Below are 18,537 nucleotides of genomic sequence, written 5' to 3'. Positions count from 1 at the left end.
TTTTGTACATTTTGTTGGATCTTCACTTGGATGTAAACATTTGAAAGAGTCACGCATGCATGTAAACAGTAAGCGTTATGTAAATTTTGTACTCAGAACTCTGAACTTGAATCGGAGCTGAATGTTAGCCCTGAATCTTTCAGACTTCATGTGTGAACTCTGAAGCTTATTATACCCAAGACAAATGTGAAGCTATATAGTACTTTAAAAATCTTTCAGGAGCCAAGTTAACTCTACTTCAGACGCTTCAGGACCACACCTAATTTATCAGTATTTTCCATTGTCACAGCGGCATCTGTATGACAAGAGTTGTTATGTTTTTAGAACATTGGGACTGGGCTCTTGTATCTTTTTTCATAAATGTCCAATTTAGTATATTAAAATGCGCATATTTTTGTACAGGTTCACTGAAAACCTGAAAAATAACATAATGAACAACTTTGCTTCCAGGACTGCAGAATAGGCTTAGTAATTGCAAAATTCTGGAACCATGGCAATTCAGGTTACTCTGAAACTCTGAATCTTTCTCCTTGACTTGCGCCCAAGTGAACAAGCTATCTATAGTAAGTGAAAGTTATTTCTGAGTCTATCTGGCTTAATTGGTGAAGTCTGATTTTTATATTCTTCTTTAATGGCAGCTGCAATTTGACAACCAAATTTCATCAGTAGTGATGTACTAGTATTATTCTTTCTCTATAACAATACAGGCAATGTTATTTACCAACCGAACTTTACAAAACACAAACAAAAAAGAGCCCCTAATGATCAATGCGACAGTGGATTTAAAATGACTATAGATTTTACGTGCCTACATAATATGGGGCATGTAATTTGTGTATATGAGTCGCTCCAGCCCAGCCCAGCCCATTGTCAGATGTTAGAGACACTGATGGGTGGGGTCACTTGGTCAGCATGAGTGAGAAAGAGAACTCTGAGTCTTGCACGACAGGATGCAAGGCAATGGTGCGCCTCCTCCGCACAAAAGACCATGCATGGCTGGTATGTCTCCCTGTTTCAGAATGTGCATAACCACCCCTTGTCGGCTCGACGTGAGGAGACGTGGCAGTGGAGTATCCAATATAAATCGTGAGGTAGCATCTTTGCCGAACCCTTTTAAGAACCTCACTTGAATATAATTCTGCAAACCCAGAAAAGGAACCACACATTTGATGATCAGTGTAAGCTTCCAGTCAGAAGCAAATGCTATGGCCAAGCCAGAAATAGCTGTTATCGTGCACTGCTTAGTATGGCCAAGTTATCTCCTACAAGGCGTCAGATGTATGGATGATGCTTTACATAGCAACTTCTTGTTCTGTGTGTCCTCTGCTAATTAAATAATCTTTCTTGGGCTCCATGATCAAATAATTGCCTTCTTGGGCCTTAAATATCACTGAACAAATTATTGTTCTGTAATAACTGCTCCTCTTGTTTTCCTTGATTCTAATTTCCTAGGTATGAAAAACTCTTTACCAGTCTGTTTCTTGTTAAAGACTTAAATGGAGATGCACTGTTACATGATTCAGGGCATAAAACACTTGATACATTGTTTTTACAGGTATTCAAGCTTGCTGCAGATCATGTGAGCCGCTGGATCTGTTTGTATGTCACCTGAACCCTACCTAGTGTCTTGCACAAAAGTTGCGAGTCTAGTACAGACCGATTCTGAGCCAAGAGGTTTATAGGCCTGAAGCTTATGAAGAAGTTTGTTGATCAGCAGCATGGTAACTGGTTGCAGAGTCCAGTGAGGAGCCAGAGTGTTTTCTGCTAGCTAAGGTGTACTACTCCTAAAGCGAGGGGGACTTCACAGGTTCTGCATGTTACAGGGGAGGAAAAAAGTGCCTTGACATTGGCAGTAGAGAGAGGTCTGTAGAAATTTGGACCCTGAAGAAAAGATGGATGTACTGAACATTTAAGAGAAGAGTAGAGAGGGAACTATGTAATGAACATTTGGACTCATCAGCTTATGAGATGGCAGAAGGATTATCTTATATCTTATTGCTTGTTCTCTGCAAAATCCAGTGTCCTCAAATATGGACTCAATATAATATTTGAGAGTTTTATTTAGTGTTACATTGATTCAACAGGCAGCCATTAAGTTGAGGTAAGAGTTCATATGGGAGCCATACTTCAAGAATGCATAGTTGAATTATCATTCAAATTTCCTGTCATGGATCACTGTGGTTGTCTTGTAAGATCATTCTCATGTTACAGGTCACTCATGCTATATCGTTGACATATTTCTTGAAGACTGCCTCCAGAGAGGCAGTGGAGGATCTAGTGCAGAATTTGGTCATCCAGAAAGGTAGTGCTTCCATCCATTGTGCAGAGAACCTCATGTATGACAAGTCGTTTTTTTTTGCCAGCATGACTGTACTTGCAATGCATTTGGCTGCACGTATTGACTATCTTCCTCCACTGGACAAGTTGTAATTTGGACAAACTTGCCTCCGGATAGTTTATCCTTCGCCTGAAAGAGCCAATCGTGATCTTATATTTCAAATCAGCCAGAGGAAAGTCAGAACAGTCACCTTGCAGTTATCCGTTTTCCATCATGTAAGTTTTCCCTACATTTGGTTTCTGCTCCTTTTTGAGAACCCCTAAACCATGCATTGAAGAGGAAAGCTATATGATGGCATCTTGCCTATCACGAAGGCTGATTACTGCGTTTTCTTGTTTCCAGCAGTTGACGACTTCATGTTATTCAAGGTGAGCATGGCGTACGAGGATGTAAGGCTCCTGCATGTGCATTGTCAGAAATTCAGGAGTCGGTAAATTCAGTTTTGAATTGATTTGGATGTGGACCTTTATTTCTATCAAGAACAAGGGATTCACAAAAGCAAAGAAGTGCTCCTAGGAAGCTGCAAGAAAATCTAACTGATGAAATGTTGACTCCAGCTGACAGAATGGAAGCAGCCTTTCGATGAACCAACCCAGCTGCAGGATTGTCGGCCTAATTGGCCCCCAGCCCGTACAGAGAAGAGATAAAGAAGGGGCAACTAGAAAAAAAAACATAGAATTTTTTAAAAATATTTCAGATTTTTTGTGAATTTGAAAAAAGTTCCCGATTAACAAAATGCCCACAAATTCGTTTTTTTTTTCATTTCAACAATTGTTCAAGAATTTTAAAAATGGTTTCCAAATTAAAAATATTCATGAATTTCAAAATGTTTCTGTATTTTTAAAAATATTTATGAATTTGAAAAATATTCATGGACTTGGAAAATATGGATTTCAAAAAAAAATGTTCCCATATTTTAAAAATATCCCGTATTTTTTAAATGGTTTACAAATTACAACAATTGTTCATGAATTCAAAAATTTAAGAAAGAAAAACAAAATGGAAAAGGGTAGAAAAGTAGGAAAAAGGAAAATGAAAAAACCGAAAGAAACCGGGAGAAAGAAACACAGAATAAAAGGAAAACCTGGTGCATCGGGAGCACATGCATGACTTGGAACGGTGAGGAAAGGTGGCAACCGGAAATTTCATGATCTCGTGCGGTTACGATATACACAAAAGTTTCCTTTGCTGGGAAATATACACAATATATGCATATGCATACGCCGCTGACATGAAAAATCATACATCTTTGAATTCATGATTTCGAATTCTACAAGGAAATCACACCACATGCTATTTCACTGCTAGAGAAGACGATGCCTCACACTCGAGATGCTTCAGCAGGGCGGGGAAGATTACTTGAGCTGCTGACCAGCAACGGCCTCAGAGCCTTGACCATGATGCTCATTTTTGGCCGGTGTTCCCTCTCATGCATTGTACAGAGCGCTGCCACTGCAGCCATCTGCTTGCCAGAGTGTGTAAATAATCAGAAATGAAATTGCCTACGTGAGGTTAGAAACATAGCATGTTTGAGAATTGCAACAAAAAGTTCAGACACCTTTTCTCTTCTCTTTATCCTTGCATTGCCATGTCCATAATCCGCCTTCTAAGAATACGCCTGCATTGCAATGCACGGCCATGCGACCTGCAGCAAGGCTGCCGCCGGGGTCTGATGCGCTTACAGATATGTGTAAGAGGAGCTGCTGCGTAAGAGTTTACGGTCATTTCTAACGTTTGTGAACAGTTACTAAATTTAAAACTAGTAATGCCTATGACGTGCTGGTCTGGTCGTTGCTAACACTTGATGAAGCTAGTAATTTGTTTTATGAGACCTGGTATGTCCATGTCATCATTCAGTAGAGAAGAGAACATCACACTGCTATCTTTCCCATTCTCGTGTCATATTGACACACATATTGGAACTAAGAGAGATTGTGAGGTCAGGCCATCTGTAATTATATATATCTGAATTTAAGTTTTTGTAATACTGATATTTAAGAAGCAGAGTGTCCTCACCCCCTCTCCCTAGTTTCAGTGCAGTTCTCTAATCTATCTTCCCATGAAAGAAGATCCTCGGTTTGGTCATAGATATGAGAGAGTTTCCCTTCGAATGAAAATTCTGGACCTTTTTCTTGTGGGAAACAATTTTAGACTTGTTGATGACCACAATATGTTGATCACTGCCAAGGATGGCATTTGGATATAATTTGTTGGTTGCTTGCTCTAGTTCTTGTTAGCTGAAGTTAATCATCTTTCTTTCTGCAGTATCTTTTTTTGTAGAGATTAGCTGTTGTGAAAGTAATTCATGGTTTATTAATTCGTCTCAGTTTTTCCTTTATTTTAATTCTGTATTTCCGAATGGTGTACTGGCTGATACTTCCAGTCCCAGGGACAACTGATCTAAAAGCTGAATGATGCGGTACTGCAATTTCTGCATAGAGCCTACCATAAGTACAGTCTTGGTTTTTGAGAATTTTGTGGTTTTGTGTTGATCATTATTTGTTTATTAGAACGCAGGAGAAAGATCTGGGTGTCCTTTTTATTTTTTGACATGTGTGTATAAGTAGCATCTGGGTGCCATTGTACAGATAGTCCGCCTCTGCCCCTGTTCGTGGTTTGAAGGTGCAAACAAATTAATCATCTCATCATTTTTCGGTTTTAAGAATAAGAGATAGATTATCCGTCTATTCTTGTGTAAGAAAGGAATGCTAAAGACTACGTCGTGGAAAGTGTTGTTGTTATACTGTCTGTACTTGTTCCATGCTATGTTATATTATTCTTTGGAGATGATTCAATTCTTTTGCCTCTCTTAAAACGCATGAAAGAGCTAATTGCCCCCTTGTGAGTTAACTATTTGTATTCAGCAGCTTGTGTTCTTGTTGATCCTGGTTGATGTTATTTCATACAAATGTTGTGTCTGCTCTTCGTATAAAGTGCTGTTGTTGCTATTTGTACTTGTGCCCATACCATGGTATATTAATTTTTGGAGGAGATTCATTTCAGCTCTTGAAACACATGAACTGAAAGAGCTCATTGCCCCCTTCTGAGTTGATACTGTTTGTAGTCAGTAAGTTTGCCGCTTCATAAATATCCGTAAGTATTTTGTTATCTTTCGAATTTCAGTGCATGTAAAAGTTGTTTTGAATTTCTGGATTGTTGGTTGCAAGCATCGGAGATACGTAAGCCACAAGCTGTAGGTGTGTACCAACTTCAAAGGTTGAGACCCCAGGCAAGGGCAGATCTGGGAGAGGCATGGCTGATGATGGGGGCCAGCTGGAAGAGGTGGCGACCCAGCGGCCTGGATCAACAATGCTTATGATTTCACATCACATATTTGTGGTTTGTGAAGCCATTCTTTCAAAAATCAAAGAAGTGTTATGTCTATGAAGCATGCGACTTGTGATGATTACCGGATGTCAATCAATTGCTTTTTACACCATGCCATCATCTTTTTGTGCTGTTAATGCTTCCAACCTTTGCTATTGTGCTTGCAGGTTGTGGATATTGTCTGTGCAATGATATAAAACTTCTAATTCGTTGCTATTACCTATCAGGTATCCTATGCATAATATGAATGTTCTTTCAGCATTGCTAAACCCGTATTAAGCCCTGTTCGGAGTCCCTCCACTCCGCCGCTCCTCGTATTTTGAGGAGCTGGTGGGTTGCCGAACACCGCCTTAGTAACACAAGATGGAATTTAGGCATTCTATTTGTTTTCTCAATTTTTCATTCATGCAATCAAGCAGTTATCATCATGGCAACTAAAATTCCGGAGTCTGAACGGTTGAACAGAAATATAAAATTCAGAGAATAGAAGACTGCTTTTGCAGTTTCTAAAGAGATCGAAGATACCTCGATTTCAATGGAGTTTGTTATAGAAAATAGAACGATGATCTAGAATAAGTTAGGCTGGTTGGTCATCAATCCGTTCGTATTGGCACCTATTAATTCTTAGATATATTGGATGATTCTTACTGGCAGGTGGAACTATATTACTAGTTTTCAATTCAGCACCGGCAGTTTTCAGCAAACCAACCTGATTATACTACAACAACATTGGGATTCTGCCCCCCCCCCCCCCCCCCCCCCCTTCTCTATTTTTTCGAAACGGAGGCAAAAGCTTTGCCTCATCCATTAATTAAGGAGTTTAGAGTTGCTTTTACAAGAAAAGCGAAAGAAAATATTACAAAGCCACTACTCTCCCGGCATGATTTGACCCAAGTGCTTAGCACCCGCAATTACCCAAAGGTTGGCGTCGCTCTTAATGTTGGAGAACAATACAGACGGAAGCGTGGATTTGTGACGAAACAACCGTGCATTTCTCTCGCACCAAATGGTCCAACAGGTCAGCATAGCAAGAGAAGCCATCGCCTTCCGGTTGGGCATGCTGGAGTTGGACATGTTGAGCCAGCAGTCCTTGATGGAGCGCATCGTGATCCAGGAGGAGATGTCGAGGTAGTCTAGCTTGAGCCAGCCTTTGATCAGGCCCCACAGTCTAATGGAGTACCGACACTTGAAGAAGATGTGGCTCGCCGATTCCAACGTCTGCTTGCAGAGTGGATATAGGCCGCAGTTCGGCCACCCTCTCCTCTCCAATCTATCCGCCGTCCAGACTCGGTTTTGGATTGCCAGCCATTCTCTCTACCCTCTCCCTCTCTATTCTTAGCACAATCAAAGAATACATCTAAGAGTTCTCTTTTTCCCTCTGTTTTTCAGGTTTTGCTGATGGATCATTCAGCCATTCTCTCTTTTAACTCGGCTCGGGAGTTTACGAGTGTTGTAAAGGCAGTTCGACCTTTTTCGCCTTTTAGAAAATGGATCCCATCAGCAGATATCCGACTAGATATATAGGCCTGCGAGTGCTTCCGACAGTGCCACCCCGGGTGGCGTGGCTCTGCAAGATCAAGTGCATGCGTCGGTGGATGCCACGACGGCAACAGAAACGACGACGCACTTACCGCCTGAGACGGACCCCGTCTGTGGGATGTCAATGACGCCCGTCGGAAAGACGACGTTCCACCTTACTTTGTGGATGCGTAGAAAGGAAAGAGGAATCGTACGTCTGTTGTGATGATCTTGTGCTTGCATAGATAGCCATTTTGACAGTCAACAGCGTAGCCCTAGTCAGAGGTTTAGCTACTAGCACTCTTGCCCGAACTCGCACTCTGCGCCTCTTCGGCACCTCCCACAACCTCCTCCGGGTGATGAAGTTCTCCAATATCCTCTCATGCAACCTCGAGAGGGTGGTCAAGCCCAATTTGGCGGTACTGCAAGGGTGCGGACTAGGTGATTGTGACGTTGCCAAGTTGTGCATCTCAGCACCGAGGTTGCTCACCAACAACCCCAAGCGTGTCCAGGCGATTGTGGCATGCGCTCAAAACATAGGTGTGCCCCGTGGTTCTAGGATGTTCAGGCACGCGCTGCGTGCTGTTGCATCTCTCAGAGAGGAGGAGGTAGCAGCCAGAGTGGAGTACTTGAGGAACACGTTCAGGTGGACGGATGCTGAGGTAGGCATGGCCGTTTCTAAGTTTCCACCGGTGCTGAATAAGTCCAAGGAATCGCTGCAGCGCAGGTCTGAGTTCCTCATCTCCGAGGCGGGCTTGGAACCGGTGCACATTGCTCAACGGTCGGTAATACTCGGGCACAGCCTAGAGGGCCGGCTCAGGCCCCGGTACTATGCTGTGAAGTTTCTCAAGGAAAATGGATTGCTCAAGCGCGACTCAAGCTACTATACTGTTTTCAAGGAGTCCGACATGACATTCAAGAAGAAGTTCATACACCCTCATAAGGAAGCTGCACTGCACCTTGAAGAAGACTACGATGCTGCTTGCAATGGGGAAGTGCCCACTAATTTCAGATTCACATAAGCCAAGAACGGGCTCTGATGTAACTGTGTCCTGGTTGTCCGCTGCTGTATGTCTGTTAGATGTTGGGTTGGTGGTTTTTAACGAGTGATGAAGCTGATAATTTGATCCCTGGATACTGATATGTAATGTCACCACTCAGCAGAGAAGAAACCATGGATTGGTTATGAACTTTTTTTCATCCTCATTCATGTTTTAGACACATGTATTGGTACTAAGGCCCTGTTCGGAGTCACTCAGCTCCTAAAAATACGCGGAGCTGCGGAGCACCTGTTTCCCAACTCCCTGCTTTTTAACTCCAGCTCCGGGAGCAGAGTGGTGGGGTGGCGGGGCTCCGAACAGGGCCTAAGTAAGTGTGAGATCAGGCCATTCCGAAATGCACCAAAATTTCAGTTTTCAAGTTAGTTGCCTGTGCCTTGAGATAATGAGCCAAGGTAAGGTCTCCTTCATTTGTGGGTAATGCATTCCTAATGTTCTATTACTGTTTTTGCAATTCATAGTGGATAATTTGGGATAAATCTGATGCCCTTCCCAAATCTAGGTAAATAGCGGATTTACCTTAATCTATTTTTCAGTTATGGTTTGATATAAAAATCAATTTGGTTTGCCCATATGCAAACTCATAGAGATTTGTTTTTGCTTTAACTAACAAACTAAAGATAGACTTAATCATTCAACTATAGAAGGTGTCTGCAAGTGAGTTCTCCTTTAGTTGGATCGGATAATGATTTGGAGCCATCAGTCATATTGGAAATACCTGCTGGGCTGCTGGATGAAATGTACAAGGTTCACCTGGTTATCTGCTAAAGAGAGATGCACACTTAACTAAACATCAAACTCTCATATGGAGGAGGTTTGACATCATTTAAGTTTAAGTAAATAAACTTAGGTGTGTTTGTACATTGTTATGCTAGTAATGTTACTGAGACAATGGAGAAGCACTTGCCACTCTTTTACCTTGCCGCTAGTAAACTTAGCTGTATTATCCTGCTCTGCACGATGGCCATATAATATAAATTATGTGTTTATTCTGGATGGCAGCTTAAGATTTTTGGTTCATTATTGTGTTTTGGTCCTGTGGGTAATTCTTTGTGCCAAGCACCACCAGAAGGTTCACTAGCAGCTAGGTAGTGTTTCTTACTTCTATGTCTGAGCTAGCTCTTCTTTAGTTTGGCTAAAACTGAGTGATTCATTTATTGCTTTGGTTGGTGTGATCGTGAATATAGGCACCAAACAGTTGATATCATGTACATCCATACTCTGAATACATGGTCTGAATTTCTGCAGAGACTGCAGTTCTTAATTACTCGCCCTAGTATTCTTGTTTGTATGAAAAGCTGCACATAATCTGCTAGCTTTTCGGAGCACATTACTTCCAACTTCCAACTGGCAACGTAATGTGTACCTGAATTAGTTTCTGCTATCTTGGGTGTTCATCTGGATAAAGATATCACTGAAGTTCAGTGATGGATAGTAAAATTTGATACCTGTGTCTGTATGATTTTCGCAAGGGAAAATTAAGGTTTTGAACTATGTTTGATATGAAAAGACAAAGAATTTCAGTACTTTCTTTAACTTCCAAAAGTAGCTGCCAAAGCATGCTAGAATTAGTTGAACTTCTAGTTGTCAAGCAGATAAGTTGTAGTTATCATGATCTTTTTTTTTTGTAACAAAGTAAGCATTACGTGCTGTCTGTACTTAAACCTTTCATTGATGCACCATGATGCACCAATGTACAGCAAGAAACCATTAAGCGCTAATTTCTCAGTGAGTTGGTTTGTTGGATATCTCGTTCTTCAAAATGTTATTGTTTTAATTATTGGAGCAAGGCCTAAGAACCAAAATTCATGAGTTTAATCCGGAATCAGTAACCGTGCTTACCAGTTTTCCACGCTCTTGCATGTTTCGCATTTGAACCTTGCAGGAAACAGACATGGCGAGGATGCGCTCAAACTGGATGCAGTGTAGATGCATTCTGCTTTCTTCTTTCTTCATGGTGATCGGTTGCTTGCTATAAGTACTCCCTCTGTAAACTAATATAAGACTTTTTAGATCACTGTATCTAAAGTCTTTGTTGGCTCCTCTTGCTTTGATTATTTCGCACATTAAGCTTCATGTTTCCTCTTGCTGAAGACATGTTTGATCTACGCTCAGGTTGGAGCTGAAAGTCTTGTATTCTGAATCTTCCTTCCTGACCTACAACCCAAGTGAACAAGTTTTTTTCGAAGTGAACAAGTTGTCTATAGTAGGTGAAAGTTCTTTCTGGATCTCTTGGACTTAATTGGCAAAGTCTGATTTTTATTTTCTGTAATGGCAGCCGAAACGATTTTATCAGTAATGATGTACCAGTAGTGTTCTTTCCTTTCTCTAGAGGTTATCGAGATTCAAATAGCAATCGTACCTAGTTCCCGAAGCAACGAGAAGTGCACCTGTGAGATTCACAATCGTGCCGGCGAAAAGCACTTGAGAATCTTGATCGCCGTGCACCGTTTGTAGGGACGCAACCGAGCAAGTAACTAGGTGCCGCCATGTTTCGTGCTCGTTTTTGTTTAACTCGCTCATGTTGCACGGCTCGTTCATCATTGCTCCACTTGACACGCCGTATGAGTGTTCAGGATGCTTTCATTGTGATTAAATCGGTCGCTTGCAATTCATTCATGGCGGGATCGATGCTCATTCTATGTTGAATACAAGTGATCAGGGGTGTTTTTTTTCCATTTTATTAAAAAACCATGACAAAGAAAAAGAAAGGGAAAAAAAATCTCAGAAATCCAATTTGGCTCCAGGAGCATGTGCTCGCATGCGAGATTTTTTTTTTGTTTGAAATGTCAACAAAAATCCTAACAAAATTTTCATATATTTATAGTCACATCCATATGCTACATGCAAAGTTTTAGGCAAAAAGGTTCAACATTTTGGCATGTCCTCTCCTTCCTCGCCGGTCTCGGCCTCTCCACTGCATTTAGAATTTTATCATAGCAGTGGGCTAATTCAGTAAAGAAAAGCAGTGAAGCATGTTAAATTGTAACTTCATACGTGCTTAATACCATAAACTTGAGAATTGTTGCAAGCATGTGCCTGTTGCAGCCCTGATGGATACATTATACATTAAGAATTTGTATGACATGGCAGTCACATAAAAATGTGGCTCAAACTTTTGATGGATGCCCCACGCTCTTTTACCTGTACCCTTGTTTGTTTCTTAATAACTCTGTACTTATATCAATCTGACTATTGTTTTTCTTCATTTCTTCTTTCGTAGAGAATTGGAGCATGTCCTTGCAGCCATTGCATATCAATGCAGTCGAAATATAGTAGGCAATCAAGGTGCACTTCAGTGTATGTTTCTTTTCTGATATCTGGAATATATGTTCAGATTATAGTATCTGGAATATATGTTCAGATTATAGCATCTGAAATATATGTTTGCTGCAATTTGCTAAACGGTGATATGCTTATGATCTTATGGATGGAAGCCCTAGAGTTCAATTGCCAGGACTTTCACAAGGTTAGTCTGTTAGCCAGTTGTTTGGAGCTATGAGGGTAACTATTTACTGTATTGTGCTAGATTTCTTTTGCTCTTATAACTAATCAATTTTAAGTGATTTCAGTGTGAATTTCTAAATGCAAAAACTATAGCACTGGATATGTTGCCATTCAGAGGTGGTGCCGGAAGGATCAGGGGCGGAGTCAACATAGAGAAGGAGGCGATCGTTATCGCAGCTGAGGGAAGCAAAAGCACGAGGGGCATTCCTCAGCCTACTGGTACATGTCATTCTTCCAGCAAGCGGCGTCAGTTCCAAAATGAAGGTTTGATTAATTGTGAAAGGATGTTTTGTCTCAAACTCTATATGGTCCAAGATATAAAATCATTTCTTGAAAATCATATTACCTCGGTCCCAAAAAGCTTGTCTTACATTTGTCCAGAGACACTGTATCTAGACAAATGTAAGAAAAGCTTCTTGGCACGGAGGGAGTAGTAGTTTTCTGTGTTTGGTGTTGAATGGGGTGGCGAACTGGTGATACGTAGCTGAGATTTGTCAACTCGCTTACATAAACCAACACATGTCATTCCTTTAACTGTAGCACGCTCCAAATATTTTATTCATGCATATGTTCTTCAGCACCTTTTCCTGTTCTGATTTGCGAGGTATAAATAACCCACTCTTTCATACTACTTTAGCTGTTAATATCAACCATTCAACATGTGCTAGGTTGACGCGTGTAACCTGTCTCATGTTCTTACTTTTAGGTAATTTCTTTCCAGATTTTAGTTTTTCATTTCACCCGAGTGAGTGGACACATTTAACATTTGAAGGTTATGTCCTTATTTTGTCAGACTTTGGTATATAATCGGGAGCACTTGGTGCCGTACGAGACAAACTCTTAGTAGTCCAATTCTATCTGGAGAGATTTTCATTTCTTTCTGCCTCATATCACCGTCAAGAAGAATTGAAAGACATGGTTCAGAGTAGTCCTCGCCATCTCAGGCCCGGCCCTGTCGGCCCACCCAGGCCCGGCCCTAAAATCCAGGGCCTAGGCCCGATGGGCTTGCCCATGGGCCGGGCTTGGGCCTGAGTTTTGAGCCCACCAGCAGGGCCTGGACGGGCTTGGGCTTGGCATATTGGCATTTTAAGAAAGAGGCCCGGCCCACGGCCCTAAGCCCTAAGGGCTTTTTACCAGATGGGCCAGGCTTGGGCTTGAAAAGTAGGCCCGATAGTAGGGCCTGGGAGGGCCTGGGCCTCAGTTTTCTGCCGTGGGCTTTTTCAGGCCCGGCCCAAGCCCGGCCCGGCCCGGCCCATGGCCAGATATAGTTCAGAGCAATGATCACATGACAAGATTGCACCATCGATGTAGTTTACGAATTTTGCCATTGCTCTTGTATGCTCCCACACGCTGTAGCAAGACATAACAGGGGACCCCCTAAATTCATTAACCTTTCCTCTCCAATATATGGACGTAGTACATTCTTCATGAGATAATTAAAAAACTGGTGCTGTTGTATGCAATGCAAAGACCAGGCAGATGACTCCGATGCGAAAGCCAAAGCTCTGCTATTCGGTCGTTGCATCCAGACAAAACCAACAATGCTCTCTGGTCTTTGCTCAAACATCCACAGTTGGACCAGAGCATTATTAAGAGCGTGTTTGGAATCCCTCCGCTCTGCAACTCCGCTCCGGAGCGGAGCAGCATGTAGTTGTAATATGAGAAGCTGCTAACCTGGCGCTCCGCTCCGTCCTGAAGGAGTGGAGTGTTGCTGAATGAGGCCTAACTATCTGCCAGTGTTTGCCAACCTATATAGCTTTGTTGAGTACTGCTGTCGTTTTCGGTCTCTAGTAACGTAATGTAATAATTACATTACTAAAAAACGGCGCTTAGCTGTAAACAGATGGGTAAAAGTTGGAACATAAGAGGTATCTAGGGATTTTTTTCTGAAAATAAAATGTCTCCAAGGAAACTATGTCTAACCAGTCGAATCAAGTAAGGACGAAAATAATCAAAAGTTGCAGTTTTGAGATGAGAAAGGACGAAAGAGAAAATAAATGAGAGCTATAAAGAGAAGGAAGGGTAGCCGTCCATTGCCATCCAACTCCCCTATATATACGGCACCTACCAACCCCAATCTCCATCCATTCACTCCCTGTCCTCTCCCCGCTTAGCTTTCTTCCTCCTTGGTAGCTCCAGTCTCCTTGCTGTGGGTAGCCATGGCGGCCCCGATGTTGAACCAGCTCAACACCCTCGTGGCCAACATGTTCGCCGCGGTAAGCTATTTACTATTTTGGTGCCGATTATGCGGAATTTATTGAGGTGGATAGGTAACGCGATATTTGTCAGGGAATTTGATTTTTTTCTGTGTTTATTTGGTGGGCTAGGGTTTGCTGGACGATCAGTTCCAGGAGCTGCAGGAATTGCGGAAGCAAATACCAATTTACTAAAAAAAGAAAAAAGTATCTAATCGAAATCGAAAGATTTTTTTAAAGATTAAACAAAAGGGTTCTCAAATAAAAGCGCTAGTGCCACAACTAGTCCATAAATTGTTAAAGCTTCCATAAAAGCTAGACTAAGCAATAAAGTACCTCGTATTTTACCTTCTGCTTCTGGCTGTCTCGCAATACCTTCTACAGCTTGTCCTGCAGCAGCACCTTGACCAACTCCAGGTCCAATAGAAGCAAGCCCTACGGCCAATTCAGCAGCAATAACAGAAGCAGAAACAATTAGTGGATTCATGGTGAGTAGTTCCTCGTGTCAATGCTCCAGGAAGGGAGCGCCCCAGACTTCATCGACAAGGTTGTCACGCTCTTCTGCGAGGATGGCGAGTGTATCATCGGCGAGATCGCCAAGCTGCTGTACACAAGCTTCCTTTCCTTTGCTCGCCCACCCATGTTGTGTGATCCGACCATTAGTGTAGAGTGGTTGGTTTGATTTTTAGCTTGGGGATATGGTTGCTGTTTTTGCAGGGACAAGCCATGTATGGACTATCACAAGGTGAGCCGTTTTGTGCTTGAACTCAAGGGAAGCAGTGCATGGTGAGCCCTTTTCTTCTTCTTTCATGTCCTCTTTGTATGTGATTGTGCAATAGTATAGGAACTGTGATTGTTTCGGTTCTTCGCGTGCAAATTAGGTGTTTAGCTCGCTGTTCGATACATGGTAAGGTGTCCAATCATCTTGGGGGAGAATTATGGTCTGTTTCATCATTATAGTGTTTTATGTCGTAGATCTGACAAGGATGGTCCATTTCCTGCATTGGTTGGACGACTCAATGAGTATAGATTGATGTTCTTTCGTATTAGTGCCACTTCTGGTCGACATGCGGAGGGCTGAGATCTGTTGGGCATGTTGCAGTGATTTACCATGTAGATCCGACAAAAATTATCCGTTCCGTACACATTGGGCAGCTCAACAAGTAGATCTTCCCATTTATTTGGGGAGAGGTGACATCCATTTGGCCGTTATACTCATTTAGATTTTGATACGATGAACAATTTTGTCGTTGTACTGTTTGTGATTTAGATACGACAAACCGATTGGCCGTTGTATTGTTCTATGATCTGCATTCGACAAATAGTTTGTCTGTTATATTGTTTTATGATTTATGTCAGACAAACAGTTAGGCTATTGTACTGTTGTGTGATATGCATCTGACAAACCGTTTGGCCATTATACTACTATATTATTTAGATCCGACAAATTGTTTGTCCGTTGTTACCATTTGATGATTTGGATCTGACAAATATGATTTGCTTCCCATAAACCAGACAGCTCAATGAGTATTGTGTAAAGTGGTCCAACCGATTAAGAAAATTCATTCAACCATTGTCATGTTTAATAATTAGATCCGACATCCGACAAAAAAAACATCATATGTTCCACACACATCAAACGGCTCAAAGATAGCACTTCACATCTCCTTTTTAAAGTGGGGCCTCCTATAGTTAATTTATCTTGGATTAGCACTTTCATTACAGAAACTACACATATTTCCTACTGGATTAATGTTTCATATTGCATATGCTCTGGTGAAATAAATTGCTTTGCTTACACCGGGCTTTCATAGTTGCATTTAGTCACTTCTTAACTCAGGTACAGATAATAATAGTGCTGCGATGTTCATTTTCATTCATTAAAGCGATTTTGTGGGTCTTTCTGATTGTATGCTATTGCATATTGCAGTATTGGTGCTCAGAGAGTGAAGAACAGTTGCATTCAGTTCCATCAGTGTTGTCAGGAGAAGAGCAGAGATGGGTTAGTACCTTGTATCATTATGTCACACTATTGTATTTTCGATCATTTTGTTACGGAAATCTCATAATGAATGTGATGGCCTAGTGTGCTTTACTCATGTACTGCAACACATTTCCATATTGTTAGTGTTAGTATATTTTGATGCAATTGCACGTTCATTGCCTTTGTAAACTACTCATTTTATTCAGCCTTTATAGACACAGATTTTGGGCGAATCCACTGAGCTTGTTGGGTTAGGAATATAACTGTGCTAGTACAGTTTTCTAGTTAATCATATCCTTCAATAATGTTGTATTAAATGTAGGAACACTATTCCATGAATGTTTAGAAACAAAAATTGAAACGAAAAGCTGGGTTCTCTTTACAACATTGACGGCAATGCCCCAATTATCATAGTGTTTAGAGCTATAAAAGGGAAACTAAGTTTTGTCTTCTTCTCTGAATATTGCACATCTATACAATAAATAAACATATAACTTGTTGATTTTTCAATCTTCCAATTGATGTTACAAGCACCTTTTTACATGTAACATTTCAAAATAAAGGTGTCAATTTTTGTTGGAGTTACCCCTTGTCTCTGTTAGATTATTGTCTATGGACGCAAAGTGTATATCTTGTTAAGCAAGTATGTCCAGGACTCTAGGGTGATATTCATAAGACCACTTAAGCTGTTAAGATAATTCTACCAGAGGAAAAAAAACTATGGAGGCAAATTGTAATGGGATGATCATTTTTAGTAGTTATTAATTATTATCATGTTTCTTTCATGAGCTGCTAATTATTAACATGTTTCTTTTGTGAGCTGCAAATGGGAAGGAGTTTCACATGTTACTGGACTGTTTTCCTTGTAGGTGCCTGAACTCACTGGATTCTGTGAGGAACGATTTCTATGATGTGTGCAGCATGTTCAAGCCACATGCTTCAGGTACTACTTTTAAAAAACTTGTCTTAAACTCTTTGTAGCATTACAGTAGTAAAACTGGAATGCGAAGGAGACACTTCTTATCCTAAATTTTGCTTGATATGAAAAACATTGAACCAAACAAATGAAAAGCTTTTTAATGAGATGAATGCAGTATTTGCAGTGCTAAAGTGTTCTCAGAGCCAGAGGTACTAGTTGTCTAAAGTAGTGTTTGGGACTACTGGAAATCTCAGTTGAAAACCTCTGTTGACAGATAACTGGTTTGCATATCTTTTATATATGAATATTAGCTTCATTTAGCTCGAAAGGTCACTATAGTTTTGCATCAACTTATCACATCATTGATATTTGATACACTTCATGTCTTGCTTTATTGTCTGGATGATGGACATCTTTGCAGATACTTTATGTCTAACTGTTTGGGCTGTAGTTAGTAAAACTCATTTTCTTATAGTGTAAGCTTTTCTTAATGGGTTACACAACTAACCTGTTGTTCTGTTTCCAATGCAGCTGGGCCAGCAGGTCCAGGCCTTAGTGCTAAACTGTAGACTTGAATGATAAAGCTGGAGCTGCATGTTCTGATGGTAAACACCTTTGAAGTCGTAGAAGATGCTCAACCTAGCTTATGTAGCCTGGAGTCATTTTCTTATGTGGGGTCTGTAGCTGCCTAGTGGCAAGCTAATCATCTAGTATCCATGTCTTTGTTATTGTCTTGTAGTTTCATTTGGAATTCTCAGTAGTCAAATAATAAATTCAGCTGTTGTTGTTTTGCGGATTATTGGTGTCTTGGTTCTATTCGGTTTGTAGCGCATAGAAATGCAGCTGCAGTGTAATCTTCCTCATCGATCTCTGTATCGAGCGCTTGCATCTGTACTGTGTTAAAAAAGATCCGTGTATCTACTAAGAATGGCAATGGGTAGGGTATGGGGCGGGTAGAGCAATACCTTACCCATACCCATGTAGTCAATGGGTACAAAATTCTATCCATACCCATACCCACGGATATGAAACTCTACCAGTACCCATACCCAGTGGGTAGATCAAATAGTACACAAATAATTTGCAATTTTACATTCATCTATAGCATATTTGACTAAAATTATAAAAAACAGAGTTGGTGATGATGGTGTGTCTGCCATCCTGCAATATAGGCCGGCTGATCTATATCTGATGGATATGAAGGAAACTATGGCAATTTTGCAAAAAGATACCCGCACCCCTCATCACATTTGCAGATAAGGCCTTCTCTTTCATCCTTATCTTCCACAAGATAAACTACTCATATAAATGCATCTTGATCTTTCGTGCAACGCACGGGCATCTTGCTGGTGACTAAAAAACATTAATCTCAACTAAATAGCAGATAGATGAGTACATGACAATTATCTGAAATCAAATTAGGAATTGGTAAAAACTTCAACATAGGTTCATAAGGTCACGACATAACACTAACATAGGTAGAATTGTCAATCATAGATAAAGTTCACATGTCAATATAAATGGGTAGGGTATGGGTATATCCATGGGTAAAAGGCTATACCCGTGCCCTACTCATGACTTAACAGGTAGGGTATGGGTACTAACCGTGGATATAAAATTGCGCCCATACCCTGCCCATGTGGGTACGGTATCCACGGGTACCCGTACCCATGGGTAAAATTGCCATCCTT

At 41.0% G+C, this 18,537-nt stretch overlaps 1 protein-coding gene across 3 annotated transcripts; it reads left to right on the top strand.

The window, feature by feature from the left end:
- Window positions 1–13,841: 13,841 nt before the first annotated feature.
- On the top strand, window positions 13,842–17,636 carry LOC123143017 (histidine-containing phosphotransfer protein 1). Of its 3 annotated transcripts, none has more exons than XM_044561774.1 (6): window positions 13,842–13,964; window positions 14,461–14,549; window positions 14,661–14,729; window positions 15,874–15,945; window positions 16,797–16,870; window positions 17,378–17,636. In XM_044561774.1, exons 1-6 carry the CDS (start codon window positions 13,908–13,910, stop codon window positions 17,413–17,415), a joined length of 399 nt encoding a protein of 132 aa, XP_044417709.1. In that variant the 5' UTR covers window positions 13,842–13,907; the 3' UTR covers window positions 17,416–17,636. The 3 variants fall into 3 exon arrangements, with proteins under 3 accessions (XP_044417709.1, XP_044417710.1, XP_044417711.1); XM_044561775.1 differs by having other exon boundaries at window positions 14,076–14,549; XM_044561776.1 differs by having other exon boundaries at window positions 13,844–13,964; window positions 14,328–14,549.
- The last annotated feature ends 901 nt before the right edge of the window (window positions 17,637–18,537 follow it).

Source organism: Triticum aestivum, chromosome 6D (assembly GCF_018294505.1).
Source record: "Triticum aestivum cultivar Chinese Spring chromosome 6D, IWGSC CS RefSeq v2.1, whole genome shotgun sequence".
NCBI lineage: Eukaryota > Viridiplantae > Streptophyta > Magnoliopsida > Poales > Poaceae > Triticum > Triticum aestivum.
Note: the sequence above shows the minus strand (reverse complement) of the source record. Positions and strands in the feature narration are given on the sequence as shown.

Bases quoted from the DNA above. Each gene is read 5' to 3' on its own strand.
- LOC123143017 (XM_044561774.1), top strand. From the start codon at position 13,908: ATGGCGGCCCCGATGTTGAACCAGCTCAACACCCTCGTGGCCAACATG. The intron at 13,965-14,460 runs GTAAGCTATTTA...TCAATGCTCCAG, and splicing joins TGGCCAACATGTTCGCCGCG to GAAGGGAGCGCCCCAGACTT. The intron at 14,730-15,873 runs GTGAGCCCTTTT...TGCATATTGCAG, and splicing joins CTCAAGGGAAGCAGTGCATG to TATTGGTGCTCAGAGAGTGA.